At 42.6% G+C, this 24067-nt stretch overlaps 1 protein-coding gene across 4 annotated transcripts; it reads right to left on the reverse strand.

The window, feature by feature from the left end:
* Positions 1–219: 219 nt before the first annotated feature.
* tmod2 (tropomodulin 2) lies at positions 220–23397 on the reverse strand. Of its 4 annotated transcripts, none has more exons than XM_036136333.1 (11): positions 23265–23397; positions 16931–17159; positions 15142–15298; positions 6526–6648; positions 5653–5727; positions 5439–5569; positions 5251–5358; positions 4986–5129; positions 2664–2808; positions 2464–2495; positions 220–2133 (listed from the first exon to the last, which is right to left on the reverse strand). In XM_036136333.1, exons 2-11 carry the CDS (start codon positions 17054–17056, stop codon positions 1879–1881), a joined length of 1296 nt encoding a protein of 431 aa, XP_035992226.1. In that variant the 5' UTR covers positions 17057–17159; positions 23265–23397; the 3' UTR covers positions 220–1878. The 4 variants fall into 4 exon arrangements, with proteins under 4 accessions (XP_035992226.1, XP_035992227.1, XP_035992228.1 ...); XM_036136334.1 differs by lacking the exon at positions 23265–23397 and adding an exon at positions 23140–23162; XM_036136335.1 differs by lacking the exon at positions 23265–23397 and having other exon boundaries at positions 16920–16980.
* Positions 23398–24067: the final 670 nt, after the last annotated feature.

Genomic DNA, 24067 nt, shown 5'->3' on the forward strand with positions numbered 1-24067 from the left:
CATTAGACTTTTAAAAACTCTAATTATAACTTGGTGAGGGTGTTTTACACACAGACGGGGGTTCTTTTTCTCAGCTAATGAAAAACTCAGTCTGTCAGATATGAGCATTACCAGTAACCAATTAAAACAGGGCATTAACTATATTTTTGGACTCAATAAGTCTGAGCTCCTTTTTACGCAACTCTACCAATGCAAACAAAAAAATAAAACAAACACCACATGTATATATAAACATTTATTGTTGAGGATATTTATATTCAGCAGTGCTTTTTAACCTGTCTTACGTTGTTGTTTTTATATAATACACATTCTTGGTGTTAACATTTGGATGTGGAGTTCAGGTACAAAACAAAAAAAAAAAAAAAACCTTCGGCAGTGGTTTGTGGTTATGCGATACACAGCTGTATCTGTGTGCATATTTTCAATTTGAGATGGTATTTTCTTTTTTACAGTTAATATGCTTGCTATGAGCCACAAAATACTAACAAGCCCAAGCAGAAGAAAAAAAAAAAAAAAAAAAAGTTTTCCACTTTAGGTGCCTTTCCACCAGAAAACGAAGGAATGTAAAAACAGAGTCTGTCAGGAGAAAATACTAGCGGATGTGGACATGGAAAAAGTGCACAGACATATAAAAAAAAAAAAAAAAGAAAAGAGGGTAAAATTCTTTCCTAAGGAACTTTGAAGCTTTTTTGGTCAACAGAAACTTGATGTTCACAAGTGAGCACGTCATGCCAGCATATTGTTCCTATTAACAGTATATACAAGGTTCAAGTAACGCCTCATTAAAGTCCTGGTTAACTAGCTGAAGCGGGGTTAGCCGCGCTGAGGACGTCCGATTCCATGCACCTGAATTCCCAACTCCACTGAGTGGGGTGGCTCGTGTTGGGAAGAGCGGAGGGTTCGTGTTAAAACTTTAATCTGCAAGATGCCGCTTAAAAGAAACGCTTTACAAGCAGTTAGAACCTGAGAAGCACGTTTCAGACAAAACCTCTGAGTCCTCCTTATGGCTCAGTGAAGTAACAAACCAACATCTTGTTATAAAAGGTCAAATGAAAGGGGGGGAATGACATAGCTTCATGTAAAAAAAAAAGTCTGAATATTTATTAGGTTTTTTATTAGTTTGCTTTTTTTCCCCTTGAATCTGCACCGTGGAGTTAAAACCGGGTTGTATTCTGCACTGTGTGTTAGTCTTTGGCATATTTGAGCAGCAAAATCTTTTCTAACTGGCATTTTTCTACGGTTTTGCTAAATAAACCCACTTCTGCTTGATTCTAAACCTTTTTGACCAAGCTATGTAATATTTCTCGATCCAAAACAACAAAATACTAACATTAAAATTGCAACTGTATCAAAACAAGAATCTGAGATTAGAGCAAGAAACAATAATTACAGTATAATCTTTTACAGGAGGGGATAAGCCGAGGTTATCTATGAGATTTTAAACAAACTTCACTTCCAGCACGCTAGGCCCAGTCCAGCCAGCTTTACAAGAGGCTTCTATAATATATGTATAATATATAATAATAAAGCACTGCCTGCAAAGCACCGGGCCCGTGCTGATTCACGCAGGTCTGCTTCGTTAGAACCAAGAGTCAGAGGTGAGCAGGAACTTCAGACTAACTCTGCCGCTTCTACGCATCCTTATTTGATCTCAGCTGCGAACAGAACGGAACGCGGCGAGGCTCCAAATGTCGGCGCCGGGTTCTCCTCAAAGCTGTTATTTGTTACTGTGCATGACTACTTCACATGTTTTTCTAGCGTGGTATAAAAAAAAAAAAAAAAAAATGAACAAACGTAAAAAGTCTGGACAGGTAATATAAAGGCTCAAAATGAGAGCAGCTGAAATGACACGTTTAAAAATGAAGGAGATTTACAACATTAACAACAAAAGTAAGAAAACACGTGAACAGGGAGAGGGCGATTCCAGTTATTCCCCTTCTTCTCTAACGTTTTGTTCAGGTCGAGCGTGGCTTGGCCCGCAGTTTGGCACAGGACTAAAACCTCCCCGCAGTGAGATGAGACCAGGGCGATGGCTGAAATGATTCCACGCGATGAGATGAACAGGAGCATCGGCTCGGAGGAGAAAGGCGGCGCTCGGTCTCTACTGGTCCCTCTCCACTCGCCTCCTGCGGACTAAAGACAAAAAAAAAAACACATTACTATATACACGTAAAATAAAAAGCATGCATGCTGTATAGTCTTTAACCTTCAGAGGTCTGTTAGTCAATCTTAAAGAGGAGAAGTGAGTCGTCATTAACAATGCGGTCAAAGTTTAAAACTATTTCGCCAGCCAGCGTGTGTCGGCATGTACAGGAAAGGGGAAGTGAGATGTCGTCACTCATAAAGATGTAAGACGGTTTAGTCTCTGGTTTTTCAAACTGTTAATGCAGTGGATGCACCATTCAGACACTGTGAAACAAGTCACTGTTATCATCAACCCCTCGACACACCCATGCATCAGACCTGAGCAACGGCAGCTCTGGCAGGGGGCGGAGCTAAAAGGAAGAGGAGAGTTGGTCACTTCTGACTCGTGTCTGGCGGAGACTGCGCAGATGTTCGCAGAAGCCTAAAGAACTCGTCAGCGTTTCCACATAAACGGATAGCAGCTGATAACAGGTCAGTGATGGTTACACATCCCTCTCCGCCCCACGTGGGAATCATACCGAGGTCGTTGTTCTTGGTGATGGCTGCGGCCGCCCTGGACCGAGGTCCCTGCTGGGTGAACTGGTAGCCGAACTTCACGATGCTGGTGTTCTCCTCCAACATTTTAGCCATCTCCATCTCTGCAGAGGTGCCCAGCTGCTGCCTCTGAGGAACACACAAGCACACGGAGGTCAGGCGAGCGCTTCCTCTGCAGCACTTCAGCTGGAGGCTCCATCAGCACACAGACGTCCACGAGGCCGTGAGGGCAAAGTAATCAGCAGGGAGAATAATAACGTAGCTTTTTGCCCATTTATCAAACCAGAGTTGCCTCACGTGTTAAACACTACTGCACTAAAGGAGGAATGTGTGTTATTCTTTCCTTCATGATAAAAATAAATGAAACCTGTAAATCTAATGTACAGACAGAGGAACACTTTGGCCATAAATGAATAGACATGGTCAGCAACAATGCTTGGGTAGGCTGTGACCTTTAAATATAGATAGGAGGCCCAAAATGTACCAAGAATATACCTGCAGCACCATTTTCACCACCATCCAAGGCAGGATGGATCTATGCTTCAACATTTTTATGTCTAACTCTGTCCCTTCCCACTGAATGTCAGGACTCATTGATCTGTCCAGCGCCTAAACCCGCCTAGCCGCGCGGGTCACACAGGGCTGGAGCTTCTCTGCAGGAGTCCATTGGGTGAAAGGTGGGGTTCATACACTCACACCTACTAGTGATTTAGACTGACCAATTAGCCTGACAGTACGACTGCACTGTAAAAGCGTTAGATGGTAGAAACGATGTGAATTTGGCCTACAGTCAAGATTTGTTATGTCATCCTTCCTGCCTCGACGTGGCTGCAAGCGGCTTTGCAAGCAGCGTGTGTAAAGATATGGTCCCTTTCCACACAGTGGAGCGCAGCGGGTTTAGAGATGGTTAAAACTCTTCATCTATATAATCAACCTCTGAGCCACGAGTGTTTAATGAGCAGAAATGCCCAAACTGTATTGCCAGCTCAGAGGAAAAGTTGGAAGGACCTTTTGAGTTAAAATACTACGCAACTACTATGGATGTGTGGTCGAGCAGCACCATGGAGCCTCATATCAGCCACTGATTAGTGGAAACCGGCCAGTAGGGGCTCGCAGACTTCGTATTCCTCCGATGACCATACGCAGGGTTCCTACAGCATAAGGCAAGTTCAATTCAAGACTTTTTAATGCCACTTGAAATAAAAAGTTAAGACCAACTTCACGATAAACAAGATAAACCTGGTTGCGACAACTTCACCCAAATGTTGATTTTAACATAAAACATTACTTTCTGGCTCAGTAGACATGTTAAAGCATATTAACTGTAAACAACTACTGAACTGAATTCACAAACTTTGTTTTGTTCATTACTAAAATAAACTATAAATCAGTGCCAACTCTTTTTCGCAGCTATGGTCCGGCCGCAACAGTTTTTATTGGTTCCGCTATCGGGACGGAACCAATAATGGTTACATTGGGCCGTTTGGTAAATTTAAAAAAATATATATAATTGTATCAATTATTTTAGTGTTTGGTAAGGATTACAAAAATAAAATCCTATTTATGACCTGGTAACAATTTTAAGACCTAAGAAAGACTGATTTAAGACATTTTAATGCCAATTAAGGCCTTAGTTTTATATTACAGAATTCAATGCCTTTTAAGACTTTTTAGGGATCCGCAGGAACCCAGCATACGGGTGAGGCAACAGCAGCAGGAGTCGTGGGGCCTCAAGGAACAACCTTAAGTGTGCATTACAACAGGCCACGGCACAAATGTGGTGAAGGCAGTGATGCTGAATGTCCGGAGAAGACTGCAGTGCTTCAGCCACAGGCTACGTCTCCTCATAGGTTAAAAGTGTAACAGAGACTATAATTTGCATTTCCGAAACGTGCGCACGCCTCCTGGGGTAAATTCACATTACTTACAGGACTATTTTTTTGTACCTGCTCTTAGTGATGTTTAAAGACATAAGATTACATATAGCCAGGTAATATGCACCGTTTTCTGCTAAATAAAAAAGGTCTAAAAATGTTCTGATAATTTTTAAACCATAAATCTCTACTGTGATATATACACAGTTACCGTGAAGGGATTGGTTTTATACCGTGACAGGCATGTCTTTGGACTGTGGGCAGGCCTCACTAGATAGTTTCAGTTTTGTCCCTAGACCCGAGAGATGGTTGTGCATCTAAATTTGACATTCTCAGACCAGCAACCATATCATGAGATGCTTTATAGTGGAAAATGTAAACGATCAAAGTTGATTTACAGCGCGTGTGCAGTCATTTATCGGGTTTACATACCTGGTTGTCTATCTTGATCTCCGTGAGCGTGTCATTATCTCTCAGGGCATCAACCAAAGCTTTCACTCCTACTCCGGTGATGAAATTGGACTCCAAGTTCAAACTTCGCAGCGTCTTGTTTTCTCGCAGCATGTCACTGAACGCCTGGGAGGAGATGGAGAAGGAAAGCAGGAAAGAAAAGAAAGAAGAAAAAAAAAAAGGTGTAAATATGCAGCTACCAAGTGTCAACAGAACCATTAAAAGCCCGCAAACAAGCCCATCTCACCACAGCAACCGGGTCGTTGCTCCGTGTTGCTGCCAGGCTGAACTTTGTGACGTGTGTGTTGCTCTCCATTGCTTTGGCAAAGTCTTTCAGAGTGGGGATGGGAATGTTCTGGGAGAATTGAAACGCTGGCGTTGGTGAAAGGCGTAACTAAAACAACCGAGCTCCGGGTTTTTTAGTCTTCTGCGTACCTTGATGTTGTTGAGGTTGACCTCGGTCAAAGAGCCGTCGTTGCTTTTTACCCTCTGCAGCGTTTCTTCTACGTTAGTGGGGTTTGGAGGCTCATCGAACACTGGGTTCATCTTCTCACCTTTGACCACATCTGGAACGGACCCAACGCCAAGGATCACAATACTGACCTTTTTTCTTTAAACAGTTAAAGAGCTAAAATGTTGCTGTACTCACTGTTGTAGCCTTCTTTACTTCCAGTTCCATCAAACGTCTGATTACTGGTGACCAGCGTGTGAACACCCAGAATAGCTGTGAGCCAAAGCAGAAAAACTGGTGAGCATTAAGCACAAACTCTGCAGCTCGGTGGGAAGGTAGGATGATCTAATCTGGGTAGCACTGAGAACGGGAGGTGTTATGGTGCTCAGTCAGCCCTTTTTTCTTCCATCCATCCATCCATCATCAACACAGTAAAAGTGCCTGGGGAGAGGCTGAGAAAAAAGGGAGCTTGTATTTTTCCATCCCAAGAAAAACTAGGATCAGGCTGCATGCAGCTGCACAGATTTTCTTTTGTGTTGTCCTGAGCTACAACGCCCTGCAGGAGTCTTCCTATCCATATTCACACAATATCTGGCAGCTCACAACTCTAAAGTGAAAGAAAAGTGAAACGATGTTTGTTTTACCGTGTTATCTAAAAAGTGCGGCGTGCCTTTGTTTATCCGTTTCAGGCTCTCCTTGCCTGACCTGTCAGTTTATCTGAATGGCCATGCCTTGTGTGCAGCTGTATGTTATGTTTTATAACCTTCTCTACTGATTCCTCTGGAGTGTTCCTTGGTTTACAGAACGCCATTTGCCCACTAATGTTTCCTAACTCACCTCTCAGGTCCTCACAGAACACCTGTAGATGGACTGAAATTCACTTACAAAAAGGTTGACTGTTTTATGTAAAGCTGTGGATACGCACAAAGTCTCGTTTTCCTTTACTTTGTGTAGGTATTTCACATTAAAGTCTAATAAAATGGATTGTTTGTGGTTGTAACGTGACAAGGGTATGAAAACTTATTTAAAAGCATTCAAAGTTGATGTTTATTAGTTTTCATAGAGCCTTACCTGCTAAATCGCACAACTCTGTGTCTGAGGCACTGCAGAGAGCTTCTTCTAATTCAGGATCAAGGACCGTGACTTCGTCCTGGAAAAGTTCCTTTGGCTTCTGCTTTGGAACAAAGGCTTTACCTGTGGGGAAAGGAAAGAAGGGATGTCAGTCAGACGTGAATGGGATTGCTATTCATCAGGGATTGCTATTCATCACGCACAGAAACCACCCGCTGTGCAAATCAGTGGATGAAATGCTTGTTGTGCAAAAGTAAGATGAAGTTTCAATAAGACAAAAAAAAACTTCAAAGCAACAGACACCAACTGTTTTTTTCTACTGTCCTGTGAAAGTGTTTTTAAGTGTGATTTAAGCCTATACAGAGACAGACATGGTAAATTTTCATAAGCTATTAAAGTAAAAATGCGCGTCGGCATGAGACGACACAGCACAGAGGCCTGTAGTAGGTATGCCAGACCCGTTGGTAGCGCTGTGCCACAGAAACATGCAAAAACACTGGGCATGCACACAGACATATTACATGCTGGAGTGCATCCAGCGTCGCCGCCATATTGGATGGGTCTCTCCAGCTCCAGGCTGGCATTGGAGCCGAGGGGAGAAAACGCAGAGGGAGCAACTTTGCCCGTATTTTCTGCAGCTTACCGTTGCATAAAGCGGTGATAACTACTTAAAGTAGATCACATGGTGCACATTACCAATCTGGGCTGAGACTGGTTCTGAAGACGAGTTTTCACTTGGTGAGAAAATGCAGAAACCCAACAGATGGACCCTCATTTTATGCTTATTAATTTGTTATCGCTGTATTTAACAAACTGAGCCTGAATCACGTTGCCAAATGAAGTACCCTGGAGCTACGAAGTACCAGCACATCCAAGAAGCTGCACACAACACTTAGTTTTCTTAGTTACAGGATAGTGTGAGACACTAGAATGACAGAGAGAGGGGAAGCTACGACGTCATCGTTTAAGTAAAGATGCAGCGTGCATGAAAAGTGAAACCAGCGTTTTGAAATTAACCCACTCAGGGACCCGGTTTCATTTACAGCCTCCCTAAAACACCGCATCCATGCGGACGCACAGCCTAAGAGACATAATACCTTTGCAGACACACCTAACCACGTCTCTGTGGGGACTTAAAGCCCTCTGTGTCCTGGGAGTGTGAACGCATACTAGCAAATTCACATCTAATCTGCAAATTTGGATAATTCATGAATATCTACACATTTTCAACACAGAGATTTTAAAATCTAATCAAAAGCCGTAAAGCTGCAAAACTCACTTGGTTTAATCATGTATATAGAGGTAATAAATAGCTAAATGTATGAACCCTGTTATCACTTTGACGTTTTAACACATCAGCTCAATGGAACAAAAATTTCTTCATTGAATTTTCTTTTGTACATTTTTTTAGAGCAGCTTCAAGTCATGTGTTCCTGAAATGAACGTTAATGGTGAGAATTGGAAATGTCTCCCTTAAAAGATCGCTGCTCTGTTGTTTCACAACATCCAACAAACAAAAGCAGCTCTGTGCAGCCACGGCTTTCTGACAGCATTCCCTCGACAACCTATCAGAGGAAAGAAACCAACAATGCAGAGGAAGTCACGCAACAAAAAACTTCAGCCTAATCTAAAGTCCACTGCTGAGGCAACAAGCATTTCCAGCAGACAGAGAAGACATGCAGCGGGAGCTCTCTGCTGGCGCCCTACATGCCACCCCCCCCCCCTTCATAAAAAAAAAAACGGCAACAATGGGGCCTCCCTCTTTCTCCTCCTTCCAAGTCACTCAAGCTGTTTAAACTGTGGGCTCTGGCACTTCCTGAAAGCCAGTAAATACAGTCATTAGGCAGCATTCAGAGCCAATCCCTCTGTGGGGACGTTTAGCCCAGAGGAGGGGACAAACGAAGCCAAAACACTGTCCACTAAAAGAGTTTGTCATCTGTGTGATCTTTTACAATTGAAATGAATGAGAGTCACATAACTGGACCTTAAGGTCCGGGAAAACATACAGCAACAGGACCAATGAAAGGGCTGTGCAGAATATTTGCTGGCTATTACGGCCCAAGCGTTAATATTTCATGGTTAGAAGGCCAAAACGATATTCTACCAGATGGATGGACAGCAGTAGGTTCAACTCCGGTCAAGTCAAAAACATTTTCATAATCCCAAAGGGAAATTAAATGTTGTTGTAACTCAAGCGATTTAGGTTTATCCAAGGAGCCATTCTGGGCGATTTTATCTGTTGACAGGAAGGCTCTCCTGTAGCCGTCCATGTTACAGCAGATAGGAACAAGTTTGGTCCCGAAGGCGATCTGTTGTTGTATGAGTCTCCTGAACAGGAGCCTCAGGGTTGTCCGTCATGTTCTTCATTTAAAAAAAAACTAATCATCTCCAGAGCAGACTCCAGAACAAAGCCAGGCTCCCTGAAATCACCTTCCTCAGCATTTACTGGTTCTGGTTTCCTAATCAGGGCCGGAGCTCCGCCCACACACACCACACCACAGTGCTGAGGGGGGCGCACCAAACAAAGTCATGATTGGATGAGTGAAGCTGTGGATGGCCCTCAGTAGAAGCCAGGCCAGCCTAATTAAAGTCTACGATATTCCGACTTTCTCACTGCGCAGGACGGTCGTCTACTGCATCTACAAATGCAGAGAGGTGAGCTGAATTTTGCTGTTGCTACAAAGCCGGGTTTCCATTTACTCCTTTTAGCAGACCATAGCAAAATACAATGCATGCAGTGATATCAGAGAGTAAACCAAACCACGCATTTCCCACAAAGCTTATCAATTGTCATGTGCTTTCAGAAAACAGCAAACATGGCAGATTCTGTGTTTTACCGCAGCTTCGGTGACCGCAGCATGAGTTAATAAGGCCGACACACCCTGAAGAAACTCTGCAGCAGCTCAAAGGAGAAACAACAAGCCCGCTACGCTGAAATTAAGTCATTAGAGAGCTGCGGCGGTTTCTGCGGCATTTCCGCCGACTCTATTCACGTTATTGAACCCTGAGTCAGGCGCTCAGAACCCTGTTGGATATCAGCAGGGGGGCGAGTATAACGGGGAAGGGCCATCCAGCACATTCCAGCGAAGCACCAGCCAAAAGTGATGCAGGTTTTCCATGCTGTCAGAGGGAGTTACTGCACACATGCACAGAGAGGGGGATTAATCTCTAACTTGCTGCGGTCGCATCAGGAAAACATCTCAACTCCGTGTCTCCTCTGCAGCGAGGGGAGTTTGTTTTTTAGATCGCTGGAGGTCTCACGTGAGAAGATTCCTTCACGTGTGGAGGAGGCTTTCCATCCAGCAGTGCTGGTTGGTTAGGGTTATCCAGCCGATGAGCGTTTAGGTTATAATTAGGCTCCGTTTGAGTTTCTGCGGCGGTCCGTCTGGTTCCGCGGGTGTTTGTTAGCAGAGGCATCCTTCCCGGGGCCAATTTCCTCTGAGGTGACATCAGCCCCATCAAAGCCAAGCATGTTTCCAATTGGTTGGGAGGGATCTCTGTCTCTTAAAGACTGATGGGACTTTACGTCGCAGTCAGAGCCTTATACAACAGGAATGGTTGCAATCCTGACAGCTTATGAAAACAGCATCCCCGTTCCTTAGAGCCAAAGGTCGCTTCAATGGATACAAACTTTTACAAAGTGATTTTCTTTTGTTCCACAGCTGCACATCCTTTAACAGATTAATGAGCAGACAAAAAAAGAACGCTACAGCCTGAATCTGCACAGACATGTAGCCTGTTAAAAAAAGCAGACACTGCAAAAACAGAACTAAAATTAAGTGAAATTTTCTTGAAATCATTGTAATTTTCCTTGATTAGAGCAGGTAAATAAGACTATTTGCCAATGGAATAAGATTTTTGCACTTAAAATAGGAACAATTCATCTCCATTGTCTTATTTCAAGTGCAGGATGTCCAATTACGTTATTTTAGAGATGAATTGTTCCTGTTTTAAGTGAAAAAATCTCATTCTACTGGCAAATAGTCTTATCTACCTGCTCAAATCAAGGAAAAATACACTCATTTCAAGAAATTTTTTACTTATTTTTGGTTCCCTTTTTGCAGTGGAGACTTACAGGTCTGGAACATAAAAACAATGCACGCGCTGTGTGAAATGCACCTTTACTGGTCTGTCAAAGCTCCAGCATTCAACGTTTCACACACTGGTGACTTTTCCTTTCATGCACTTCACACGTTGTTCTAACAAGCCTGGCAAAGTGACGAGAGGAGCTGCAGTGTGAAGGTGAGATTTGTAACCAGTGAGGTGACGCACACTATATTAAAAAGGGGACATGCGCATATTTCAAGACACGGCTACGAGAATTACAGGTTTCTCCCACAGACGTGCTACCAGGAGGATAGTTCAGATTAGCGTGCCAATCTACGTTTCTTACACTTTTACATGCTGAAGAGGGCTGCAGGATTCAGGCAAATTAACTATGATGCAATCACAACAACAATATAAATGACTAGCAACCCTCATTTTCTGGACACCTTCCTTTCTTTAGCATGATGCATGTCTCCACTCTATGAACTTTAGCATGTCAGCCATTAAAGAAATACAACTAGTGTGGACACTGTGTTTTCTACATTGCACACGCTGATATCGTGTTGATGTGCAGCTCTAATGCTGAAGCTGACTGAGGCTTTAACTGAAGTAAATTCACCATCAAGGCGATAAAACCTGGACCTGGTTGATATTTTCCCTCTGCATCACCATACGGAGCGCGCCTAACTGCATCAAACTAAATTAAAAATGATTAAAAACACAACCAAGCTGCTAAAATGCTGCTTTAAAGGCATACTATGCAACATTTTTCAGTTAATTAATGTGTTCCATACCGTTTTGGATGATTAAATGAGTCATTTCAGGTCAAACTAAGGTTTTCTCGGCCGCCCTGGTGGTCTGTGGGGGAAATACCGCACTTGCAATGGCGTACCGCGCACGTGACGTCACCGACTCAAGAGCAACGCCCCTTTTGCCGCTTAGGTAGGGCATACAGGTAGAGAACGCCCGTAGCAACCAGCTATTACACGCACAACAGAACCAGCGATATGACCGACTTTACAGCCGTTAAACTTTCCCAAGACGATGTCCCAGGCGCACGGATTACTGGTCGAACTGTCGAAGAACACACCAACCTTCAGCTCAAACGATGGCTTGAGTGTCGAGGGCTTAAAAAGACCGGAAAACGGGCCGAGTTGATGGAACGGTAAGCTTTGTTTTTTTTTTCATGGCGTCGGACGTTTTTTTGTTTGTAATCACCATCCAGGGATCGGTATATGTTTAATGTTTGTCTTATTTGAAATGTTTTTGAGTAAGCTATCCTGGTAGCAGGGTATCATGTTAGCGCCTGCTACCATGATAGCCTATATGCTGTCATGGTAGCAGGCGCTACTTTATTAACATGTCGGCCACCAAAATACTCTTACCTTGACTTGATGTCGCTGGAATTGGGTCAGGATGTTCTTCAGTTGGGCCCTTTCCTCCGATAAAATGCTTGCTACATATGTACTTGAATTTGGTAACTTTTTCCGGGTTGAACTGTTGTGTAGGCCGACCGCCCCGGTGTTCCAAGCACACACATTTCTCCTTGGCAGTCTTGAAGAAAACATCCTTCATATGCGGCCGATCAGCGTACCTCGAGTCGCTGTTGCACGTTCCATAGCAACAATGTTTAAAAACCATGGTCTTAGATTTGGAAAAAGCAGTCGTTTACAGAGTAAAACCTAGGCTAACGCACGTCTCTTTTACAGCAAAACAGCGGCGGACTATGCAAGCTTGCCCTACTGCGTACCACGTGATGTGACGTTACGTTTCTAAAAATAGCTCGCTCGCGGTACGCTATTGCAAGAGCTCACGGCCTGCACACACAGGCTCAGAAGTCTTGCTTTACAGCGAGAACTCCATGTGTTTTTGCCCTGCAATTCACGCGCGAAAGCAACAACAAAGAACCGTGTGTTAACCTCAAATAAACATGCAAGCATATCAAGTTTTATTATTATTATTATTATTATTATTTTTTTTATTTTTTATGTTGGCAAGACGCTACCCCGGCGGCCTCGCCAAGATAGCGCTGCAGGAAACCCTGATGTTCATACCTTCACTGTGTTAGTCATTGTTTGTACTGCCGTTTTTTCCACTTTTCGTTGCGTTCGCCTGTCTGCTAAGCTCAAAACAACCGCGCCTGGCTTGACGGAGAAACCAGAACAGCTGAGCATCTTTACGACAGTGCACTTTTACTTTCGCCCTCTGGGGGGAGCCTCGCTGGAAAATCAACCCCGGTTGCATAGTATACCTTTAAATCAAAGTAGATTTTTTCTCTCTCAAATTTGGCAGAAGCGTGACAGCAGGCTTTAAAGAACTTCTTCTGACTACCAGTAATGAAAGCACATGTTTAAGGGGTTCAGCAGCAAACTGGCCTCCACCTCTGAAACTCCCTGCCTCCCATTACTTGGTAGAAAACCCGGCCTTCCCCACATTGCTGTACGGCGCACAGGAGCAGACATGATCTAACAATACCTGCAGCAGACGGCAGATCAGTGATTACTGCCGTGTGTCTTCTCCTGATTCACCCTGAATCTCTGCAGATATTCAGTTATTAACCTGCGACTGACCAGTTGTCAGTCTGGTGTTACTGTTCAAACGAAGGCTCATCATCGCTGCTACGTTTCTGTTGTGTAAACATTTATGTTCAGCTTCAGTAACAATACTCACTAACCCAGAATCAATATGCAGAGGTCAAAATACACAAATTAACTTAAAGGAGGTGAAGAACAGTAGAGAAGAGGAGCAGCGTTTCCCCTACCGTCATCCATCACACGCTCCCCCTAGAACATCACGGGACGCAGTAATTGTTCACAGTTAATGTAGTTAAATGTATTATCTAAATAACGGCAGACCGTGAGCCATTTCTGTCCCTATGCGGTCGCTCCGCGGCTTTCAGCTCTTTGTGTTGCCGACCCAACACTCACGCCAAGTCATGTGCTCCCGGCCAGCAGACAGAAATATGTTGCAACTAGCGCCGGATGATATAGGAAAAAAAAGTATATCGATAAAATAGAAATTATATTGATCGATATTGATAATTATCAACAATTTCAAAACATATTTAAAGCGCAGCCCTGGACATTTTATGCTGTTGATTAAACAGCCTCATTTTAGATTACAGAACATACAAACACTGAATTCAAACTAAACCCTTTATTCAACCAATTTATTTTTACCAAAACTGCACGTTCCTAAAAATAAAAAACAAAAAACAAAAAAATGGAAAATCGGGAAAAAAAAAAAAAAACGTGCTTTCTAAACTCTTTGAAGGGGGTGGAGCTTGGTGATGGAGCGGTCCTGGGTCTGTGTTTGTGATTGGTTGGGAGGATTTAATGACTGTAATATTAACCTACATGGCTAGATTGCAAAAGGAACATTTTTATTCTATTGAACTTTTTATTGAGCTGTTTTTCCATCATCGACGTAAATCTGTTGATTAATATATATTGTTATTGAATTATCATCCAGGCTTAGTTGCAACCTTTAAATTTGACAAAAGCTGGACAAACATAGGTGAGCGAGATCAGAGAAAAAGTCTGAGAGACCAACTGAACCCCTGAGTATTTGTGTTTCTTATAACGCACCAAATCACGTGATCACTGGCAGCACTTACTCTCCTATGAGAAGCAGCAGGAGTTACTTGTACCAGGAGGGGAGAGTATTTAGAGTAACCAGAGTGTTTCATGCCCTGCCCAACACACAGCGATACTGTAGATTAAAGATTGAAAGGTGGACAGACAGAAAGAGATAAAAGACGGAGAGACAGATAAAAAGATAAAAGAAATGGAGAGATATAAATATATAAAATACAGTACAGAGGTGACCTACTGCCCCCAGCAGTAGCTTTTAGTGTCATATCTTGTATCACTTTTAGTCAAAAATTTTAGAAATTCAATTATCATTTTGCACTAAAGGGCAAACTGAAGCTGAAAGTTGTTCAGGGGAATTTTAGGTTTGGGTTACATGCCCTGATGTTAGGATAACAATGCCACTGATGTTATCTTTTGTAGGCAGACACCCTGCAAACAAAAACACAGAGGCACATAATTCCAGCCAAACCAAGTAGGACCGCGCCTTTAAAACACTTTCTCAGAGAGATTCTCTCTAACATTACCAAATAATAAAGAAAAAATGGTCTCAAGTTAAACATGCTGCAACCCTTTATAAATACACAATATCAATGACCGGGCTAGAATCTTTCCTGATACCGATTTAAATGTTATTTAAATGTTATTTCCATTTAACGGCCAAAACCAGGGATTGGATTCTGCAGTTTTATACTCCCCTCAGCGTGGCAATATTTCTCTAAGCTACTGCAAAAGTTAGACATGAAGTTTAAACTCTTAAGAAGTGTACGTACACAGTCTGGAAACCTGCAGCAAGAACGTGAGCAAAAAAGGTAGAGTCACGGTCAGCAATCCCTTCAGGCGACTTAATCTAAGCCTTTTTTTACTGTTCAGAGGGAGAACAGTTCAGTCTTACAACAATCAGGCAACTAGCCGAGCGAAGTGAACGGAGGAGCCTTCAATACAACATGCTGCAGCTAGGAGGGAGCCTGACACGCACCTTTTCTCTCCCCAGTGAAGGGCACGATGTCGTCTCTGTCCTTGTACTCCATGGCCTCCTTCTCCAGGTATTTCAGCAGTCGCTCCCTGTTGAACGGTCCGGTAGCCGTCTTGTCGGTCTGATCTTTCTGCCGTAAACCGGCTGGAAGGAGGGCGTTCTGCAGATGGAAGGACGAGGAGGATTTTGAAGCCACGTGCCATGACCAGGTTTTACACATTATATTGTTTCTCATTTATGCAATTAAGGGAGTATCGTGGAGAAACTGTCACACAAAGGGATAGATGTTTTATTATACTGTTTTACTGTTATTTAGTCTCTCCCAGACAATGTTAGGGAGAAGCAAAAAAATTTAACTTTTAAATGATTCCCCATTGCAACAGTGGCAGCGTTCATAAGAAAGGAGAGAGAAGGACAGGATGGACAACAGGCTCAATCGTCTGATTATAAGAGGCTGCAGGGACTTCCACAGAGGAGAACAGCTGACATGCAGGTCTGTGAACTATATTTACTGAATTTGTAATGATAACTATGGGTAAAACAAACTTTAACTTGGGGATGAGAGAAGTAGAGGTATGTAAGGTTAGCACACATGCTGCTTTATGCTTGACGCACATTGGTTCCACGCAGAAATGAGACATGCGGTCACAATGTCTGCAGCATTAAAGCCTTTTAATGTTGTGTCTGCGTTACATTAATGCACAGTCTTCTGTGTATATAGCTCTAGATTCTGTATATATATATATCTATATCTATATATATCTATATCTATATATCTATATCTATATCTATATCTATATCTATCTATATATATATATATATATATATATATATATATATATATATATATATATATATATATATATATATATATATATCATCAACACCAAGTCAAATTCCTTGTAAGTGCAAACCCACTTGGCAATAAACTTGTTTCTGATTCTGATTCTTACCTTCTTCAAAGAGTGACAGCGATTTCTGTCCAGGAATTGTTAGCAATTTGTTGATCACCGTGTTCTTTTTGGGCCGAATCATAAAGATCTCTATATTTACGAACCTCCGGCTAGGAGCGCTAACTCATCCGCCATGTTTTCAGTGATTGTTCGCGTAGTTACAAATTTCCCCATGTGCGCGGAGCAGAAACTTTTGGCCGTGCGGAGGTCGTGGGCGCCAAAATCACGCCATTTGGCCGCGTGAACCTCACGGATGCATTAGGCATAAAGCAAACTTAAGGGGAGCAAAGACTGCTGTAAAGCATCACTGGGTCACACGACCCATTCAGAGCCGGCTCTGACATTCTGAAGTTACATAGCCGAGTTTTTGAGAAGGGCAGCCTGCCCTGAGCATCTATATGTGCCAAATGCTGTATATTGACCTGCAAAACCATTTAATAGAGCCCAAATTAAGCTAATACTTGGGTCAAAACTGACACAGTGCTGCTTTAAATTATGGCTGTAAGAGCAGCAACTGAAAGCAACTTAAAGCTGAAAGAAAAGTGGATCTGCAAACCAGTTTGCTTGGATCTGCTTGGCTTAGATAAAAAAGTTATTTTTCCTACTATCAGATCAGCATCAGAGCGAGAGGTATGAGCCTACAGATAAAAAGGGTGTGTGAAAGGGTGATTTAAAGCACTCCAGGTAAACCAACAGTTTAAATTAACTGAATAATTATCTTTACTGAATAAATGAATTAAAATCAGGTTTTCAGGTCCTGAATCTGACATTAAACCGGTTCCTCTATCACAGCCCCCCTCTCTTCCACATAGCTCCCCCATCCCTCACCGGGCCCTGACCTCAGGATCCACCTCCTCCAGGACCGACTCCAGCTGTTTGAGCTCCTCCTCCGACAGCTTGCCGAGGATTTCGTCTTCATCGATATCCTTGTACTTTTCAAGGTCCTTCTTAAACGACTCCGCCATGGTGGCTAAAGCTTGCTGGGCAACCACGAACGGCAAACTGCAGCCACTCTGTTCCTGCTCACTCTCTCTGCTCCAGATCAGGGAGAAGGGGGGGCTTCTCTATCTGTGGGCAGAGAAGAAGAAATTAATAAGCTTATCGAGTCAAGATAGTGCAGAAAACCCGCCCCACACACTGACAAATCCACACGGAGAGTGGAGATTAACGAGGCTAACCCGCGCTTGTGAAACAATAGTGGAACGCAGCTGTGCTGGAAAACAGCCTTGTCCTGCAGTGATGCAACACACAGCTGGAACAAAGGATGAACTTTCTCAGGCTCTGACAAATCATCTGACTACTGCAGGAAGGATCGGGAAAAACAAAAATAAATAAATAAATAAATAAAAAAAACTCTTCCTCTGTGCAAATGATATGTAAAGCATCATCAAGTTCAAAGAACAAAACAGAAGCTTTTAGTGGTTTTGGGAAATCCAAATTGATAATCTTGTTTGGGGACTAACAACAATAGTTAAGATTAAATAAACTTTAGATAAGTGGATTGGCAGGAACATATATATACAGTTCCCCTAAATGAGGAGGATCCAGCCTCCAGTCGCCTCTCCCACGCCACAGTTTAACTCTTATAATGACCTCATCGTTTCCAGATCGCCGGCAGGACTTGACAGCAGCGCCTCCTTATCACGCCAGGACGTTTGTTTATACGCAGACATATTTGATGTGTATTGATGTTTTCACCTGATGCAACTTAATGTTTGTGACTGGTCTCACAACCAGTGACCGTTCCGATGTGTTCATGATGTTTTTATGTTTTCACGTTGAACCGCGTCCTGCTGTAATGTGCTATAACAAATAAACTTGACTTTTACGCAGGCAGCATTCACAGGCAGGGAGATCTAAATTATCTTTTACATATCTGAGAACTTCATTCATGGCAGGTGAGTTGAACCGGCATTCCTGAACGCTGTTGCGCTTCACTTTTGCAAAGGGTTCTGTCAACATGTGGTGTCAGCTCCTCGGCGCTGCCTGATTGATTATTTATGTCCAGAAAGCTGTTTAAAGTCTCATTCTGTCTCCTACACTGTTCACTTCCTCGTCTCCTCGGCCAATCCTCTCCTGCATCGGAGTACTGCTGCATCTGTTTATTTAGGAACTGTCAAAGTTTCTATGACTGCCAGCAGATAAAGTTAAATGTCACTCCTAATTATAATCACCGCAAAGAAATATTACAATCAACAGCATTGATCTCTGCCAAAAGATTAAACTCTCACTGAAAACCAGACTCGGTGCAGTTCAATCAACCTTCGTCCGAATGTGGACTTTTATTGCTTCGCTTTTAGCGTTCTGACCGTAAAACAATTCAAACAGACATTGAAAATGACCCAAATGACCACAGGATTAAAGGAGCAATAAGTAATAATGACACCTAGTGGTTAAAAATGAAACAACACATACACAATGCCTTTCACGGAGGCCAGCCATTTACTCAACGGTCCGTTGTTGCTGTGAAACTCGACTGAATTTTTACTTTAAAAAGGTATGTTGTTACGTTATATGCCCAAATAAAGAAAAAAAAAAAAAGACCAAAAACCGTTTGATCATGATAAAATAAAGCTATATACACCAAGCCTCTATCTTGATAGTGTTTTGCTGGTCCTTTTTGAGGCTAAATAGAATCCAGCTCTGGGAGCAATTAGACATAAACAGACATGGAGCCATCTACCAGAAGTATCGCAGAACAATCATAATGCTGGTTTGCTTAATCAATAAAACACTTATAAATAATGCCGGACCAAGCCTGACCCTCTGCAAAGCCTTGCAGTAAAGCGGCAGCTCGGCGTCATTGAAAACCAACCTCTTGAAATCATAAATTTTTTTGCTTTTTTTTCCCCACTAGATTTTGGACCATTCTTCATTGTTTCACTGGGAGATGCTAATAGCTGTTAGCTGCTTCCTTGTTTAAGCCCCTCCTGTGAAAGCGCAGTAGTTGTACTTCCTGTTATTAAAAATAAACACGAAAGGCTTTATTTACCAACTAACTGAACAAATACAAGGCGTAAAACGTCAGTAATAACTAATACGCCAGCAGGACGTGATAATCTTTATAAAAACTTTGCATGCAACCAGAGGGGGCTCGAGGCTCACTGCGCTTTTAGATTGGCTACACGTCACATTCAACACTTGTTCGTCTTCGGGGGGACACCAGACACGCTAGGATATCGGGCCAAGACAATCCAACATGTTGAATATCTCTGATTTGAGGTCGAGCGGACCAGATCACTCTTAACACACAATCTTAAGAGACATGCCGATAGTTGGCGCCTCTCAGAAGGGGGAGATCGGGGCAGAAATCGGGCTAAAAATCCTGTCATGTGAACGTTAACACAGGATAGGTCTATGATGCTGTATTCTGTTCTATCTCTGGTCTACTCATTGGTACACTTTTATTTACAAGGCCCTTCTTGAATTACTGCCCTCTTACATTTGTACCTTACTTACACAGAAAAGCATGGCCTTTTATGCCCTGAGATCCAACGATCAGCTGTTGCTCATTGTTCCTTTTGCCCACACAGAGCCAGGGAAGAAAGCCTTTAGCTACGCAGCTCCTTGTGAATGGATTTTTTTTACAGAGAGACTGGAAGTTGACGGAGTTTTTATCCTTAAATGCTTTTAGGTTGAAAATGAGAGAAATTGAGATGGTCTCAGATATCTGTAATTGTCTTACTTTATATGCTGGGGTGTTTTATGTTCCTGTCATTTAATCAAATGTATCTCTTGGCTAGGACTCCCTTGAAAAAGAGGTTTTTAATCTAAATGGGATTTTTTTCCCCCTGGTTAAATAAAGGTTAAATAAATAAAAAAATACTTCTCTTTCTTGCTTCAATGTTCGCAAGCTTCTGCTCTTTTGCTAAGACAAAATACCAAATACTGCGCTGCGTTTTGGGAACCCTGGGCACTCATATGATTGGCTGAGGAACCAGGAAGTAAACAGGGGCTACACTCTGCACCGAAGTAGTTCTGGACCGTACTTCTAGGTTTGAAAAGAGGAAAACCTGACTAAGACATTGTTGATGGAGAGGACCGATTGTTTACAGGGAATGTTATTTCCATCCCAGGTGAACGATGAGAATAATTTAGTTTGATCTTAAAGTAGATATCGAATTGCTCCTTTAAGATAAATAACAAACAGAACATAACCATACAGAAGACAATGCTATAGATCTGAAGATGAAAACTGACCTGTGCTGGATAGGTAGGGGCCGGTTACAGGGAGCAACGTACAGAAAGACTTAAAAAAGTTCTGGCTTTCACTGAAAAATGTTCTGCCGGCTGTTCCTGTGGTTTAAGGTTCCTTTAATGGGATAATACCAGCGGTATTTCCCAACTGCATTTAGCACAGAGTGACGCAGCACGGCTCTCTGCTATCTTTGGCCATGCACTGCTGATCAATCCTAGAGCTAAATGAAACAGTGTTTATTCAATATGTTTGGTCTTTTTTCAGTATTGAACAAAAGCAATTAATCACGCTAGACACGTTTGTTTCATTTTGGGGCGAAACACAGTGATTCTGTGCTGTCTTCGCTCCTGGTCACCTCACCCTAAGGATCTCTCCACCTGCACCGTCCCTGGGGCTGAATCACATCTTAATCCTTTGGCAGAAAGACAATTCTCATCAATCCAAATAATATGCAAATAAATCTAAATAAAGAAAACACATGTGCAGTCATCTGTGCTGCCTTCAAAAATAAGTACTGCCAGTTGTTTCCAGTGACATCACCGACCCTTGCAGCTTGATTCAGGAAAGAGAAATTGAACATATGAAAAAAAAAAGCACACATAAAAAATGAAGAAATACTGTGACCCAGGACCTGGAAAGAAACCATTTAAGGCCCTTATACCAAGATTAGGTCACCTTAGCACTATTTATGCAGACGCCACCCAACTTTCTCCTGCACTCATGGTCACGATGCATCATTGATGCCGTTCAATGGCGGGCCAGGTTAAGTGAGACCCAGTGGTTTCAAGTGTGCAGGCAGGAGGAGTAATGGAGCATACAGGGATAACGATGGCGACGGGTGGGCTCCGGCTAAGGTGGAGACACCGAGGAAGATCCATTAGCCCGACCAGATTGATTCCCTTCTCCCTCTCCTCTCCGTTAATCCTCCAGGACAACAACAGACGGCTAAACGCCGGCAACACAGCACACTTGTGAGCTCGACACTCACCTTGGCCTTACCCTCGCCGACTTGTGGACTCGGACTACAAGAAGGAGGCACAAACCTAACGGCTTAATGTTGTTTGACAGGCTACATGTTTTCCACATTTTTTTCCCCTTTTCCCCTCCGACTGGAGCCGTCGCTGTAATCTCGAGGTTAAAGCACATGACCCCTGTTAGCGAAAACAACCGATTCACTTTAACGCCGTTATCTACTTTTCTTTCTTTCGACAAATATCCAATTTGTCTCAACTATGCGTACTTCGAAAAGACTGAAGCTGGAGGACGAACAACGTGGAGCTCAAAGACGAGACAGGAAGCCATAAGTAGGGCTTAATTATTATAGAACAACGCCCCGACCGTGCAGAAATAGACTATAGTTAGAATAACCAGGCTGTGAAGCCCATGGGAGTCAGCGCTGAACTTCCTCCTCCGGTTTTTATTCTCCTCCCTCTGTCTCCCATCCACCCTGTCGTTACTCTCCTCGCTGGTTTCTGCGATCAGTCTCCAGAGGTGAACAGCAGTGGAAGAGAAATGATAGAAAACAGATGGACTCAGAGAGAGCAACACGACGTCATGTGAAAGCAGTAAAGGAGGAGATCTTGCATCTAAGCTGCAGCTGGGCATATATATATATATATATATATATATATAAAATGCGAGATGCTGTCTTTGTCATGTTTTGCATAAACCTAACAATTCCCAGACAGGAAGTGGGTTGTTTTCCTCAACAAACAGCCATGGTTTGTATATTTCCCAGCAGTCCGACTGCAATCTATAATGTTATACATGATGAGTGATCGTGTCTTTTGGAAAAAAATAAAATAAAAACAAAAGCCATTACAAAAAACAAGATTAGAAATGTTGCAAGTTTGAAGGAAGCCTGTTCATTTCACGTCTTTTCCTGAAACCAATTGTCCCCGGCTCACTTTTTTTCTGGCCCCACGCCAGGCTTCAGTCTCCACTGAAAAGGTATGCGGATAAGAACAAAAAAAAAAAAAACACTTGTTCAGATGTGGCTGGGGAAAAACAGTGCAGCAAAATAGTATCACCCAGAATGTAAAATAAAAAACAAACACACGTCTGCCTGATAGTTATAGTAATACCTGCCTATCAGCTTCAGTCAGGCCACCAGGATTTAAAGAGAAACTTCACGTCTGTGAGTGAGACTTGGACCACACCCTTCATTCACGGAGCACACAGATACAGGCTCACTTCAAGCTGCTGAACAGGCAGCGAGGTAAGATCACTTGCTGACAAAAAAAAAAAAAAAAAAAAAAAAGGCACAGCAGGCCCCGCACCTCCCTAACAACCCGTAAAACCACCTTTATCAAGAATGGTCCACACTCCTGTGAGTCATCCCAGCAGCAGAAAGCACCTTTGGAAAGCCTGCAGCTCCTGTCTTTTGGTCCGGCACACAGACACATCCCCCTGTCTAACGCTGGCATTGTCTGTGTCACGGGAATGGCCGGAAACTTTAAGAAACATGCCATATTTTACTTTAGATATAAAAAAAAATACAATAATTTGCATTATAAAGCCTAGAATGACCAGAGATTGCTTAGCTCCGGCATTAAAATCACAGCAGAAAACATTACTTAGGAGACACTTTAGCTGTCATCATCTTCTGGTGGGGTAGAAAAAAAAAAAACACTGTTTATCCAAAGGCGTTAGCTAAAGCTCCCCCTGACCTGTTTATGATATAAAAGTGACATTAAATGATCACCGCCAGCCGGAACCTCCCACGCCTTTAGTTATGTAAAAAAGTTACAACCAAGCGAAGCCCTCGGTGGGAAACTTTCGCTGGTAACCAGGCTACATTTCGTCGGACGCAGTGCGCGGTGAATGAGACGTGGGAGCTAACGCGCTAACCTTTTGGAGATGACTCAAGTCGCTAGCCGTCGAGCTAAACCCCGCGGCGGTACGACTCTCCAGCCGGCCTCGCCCCTGAATTCATGCGGTTATTTGGGTCGACGCAGAGCGGCCGCTTTCCTCACCTGGGTTAAAAGACACGTCTCTGGGTAAAAGTCCGAACAGCACCAGACTTCCAGCTGACGGCGGCGGCGGAGACTCCCGTGTGTGTGTCTGTGTGTGTGTGGTGGTTTGTCACTCGGTCCGAGCCAAGGGCGGTAACACCACAGACATCATATACGTAGACGCGTCGTAGGGCGCAGGTTCGCACGTCAACGTCACCGCCATATTGTATGTGGCAGAAAAAAGTTCAGTTCTGGTATTGTGAACGTGAATCAGAGAAGATGCCTCATTCGGTGCTGCAATAAATACACACACACACACACACACACACACATATATATATATATATATATATATATATATATATATATATATATATATATATATATATATATATATATATATATATATATATATATATATATATATATATATATATATATATATATTTATATTTGTGTGTGTATATGTTCTGAGAATCGATTTGTTAAATCTAAACATTGTTGTCTTCATTATTTCATAAAACCGCGTCACATGTGAACCTTTAGGAACAGACTTTTTGGGTGAGTATTAAAGAGGTAAAATTAATAAAATGAGAGAAAAAAGTCCTAGGTCAATAAAGTAAAAATAAACAAACAAACACAAAAGTGATAATGTTATGATAAAAACGTCATATCATGAGAATTAAGGGGGAACATTTCCAGAATACACATAGTTTGCAGAATTATTTTACTCCTGGAGTAATAGGGCCAGGTTAGATTATTTTAAATATTTTTATTCTTTAGGAGAATAAATTCAGGAGAATGAAGCTAAAGGGATACGAAAA

Source organism: Fundulus heteroclitus, chromosome 4 (assembly GCF_011125445.2).
Source record: "Fundulus heteroclitus isolate FHET01 chromosome 4, MU-UCD_Fhet_4.1, whole genome shotgun sequence".
Classification (NCBI taxonomy): domain Eukaryota; kingdom Metazoa; phylum Chordata; class Actinopteri; order Cyprinodontiformes; family Fundulidae; genus Fundulus; species Fundulus heteroclitus.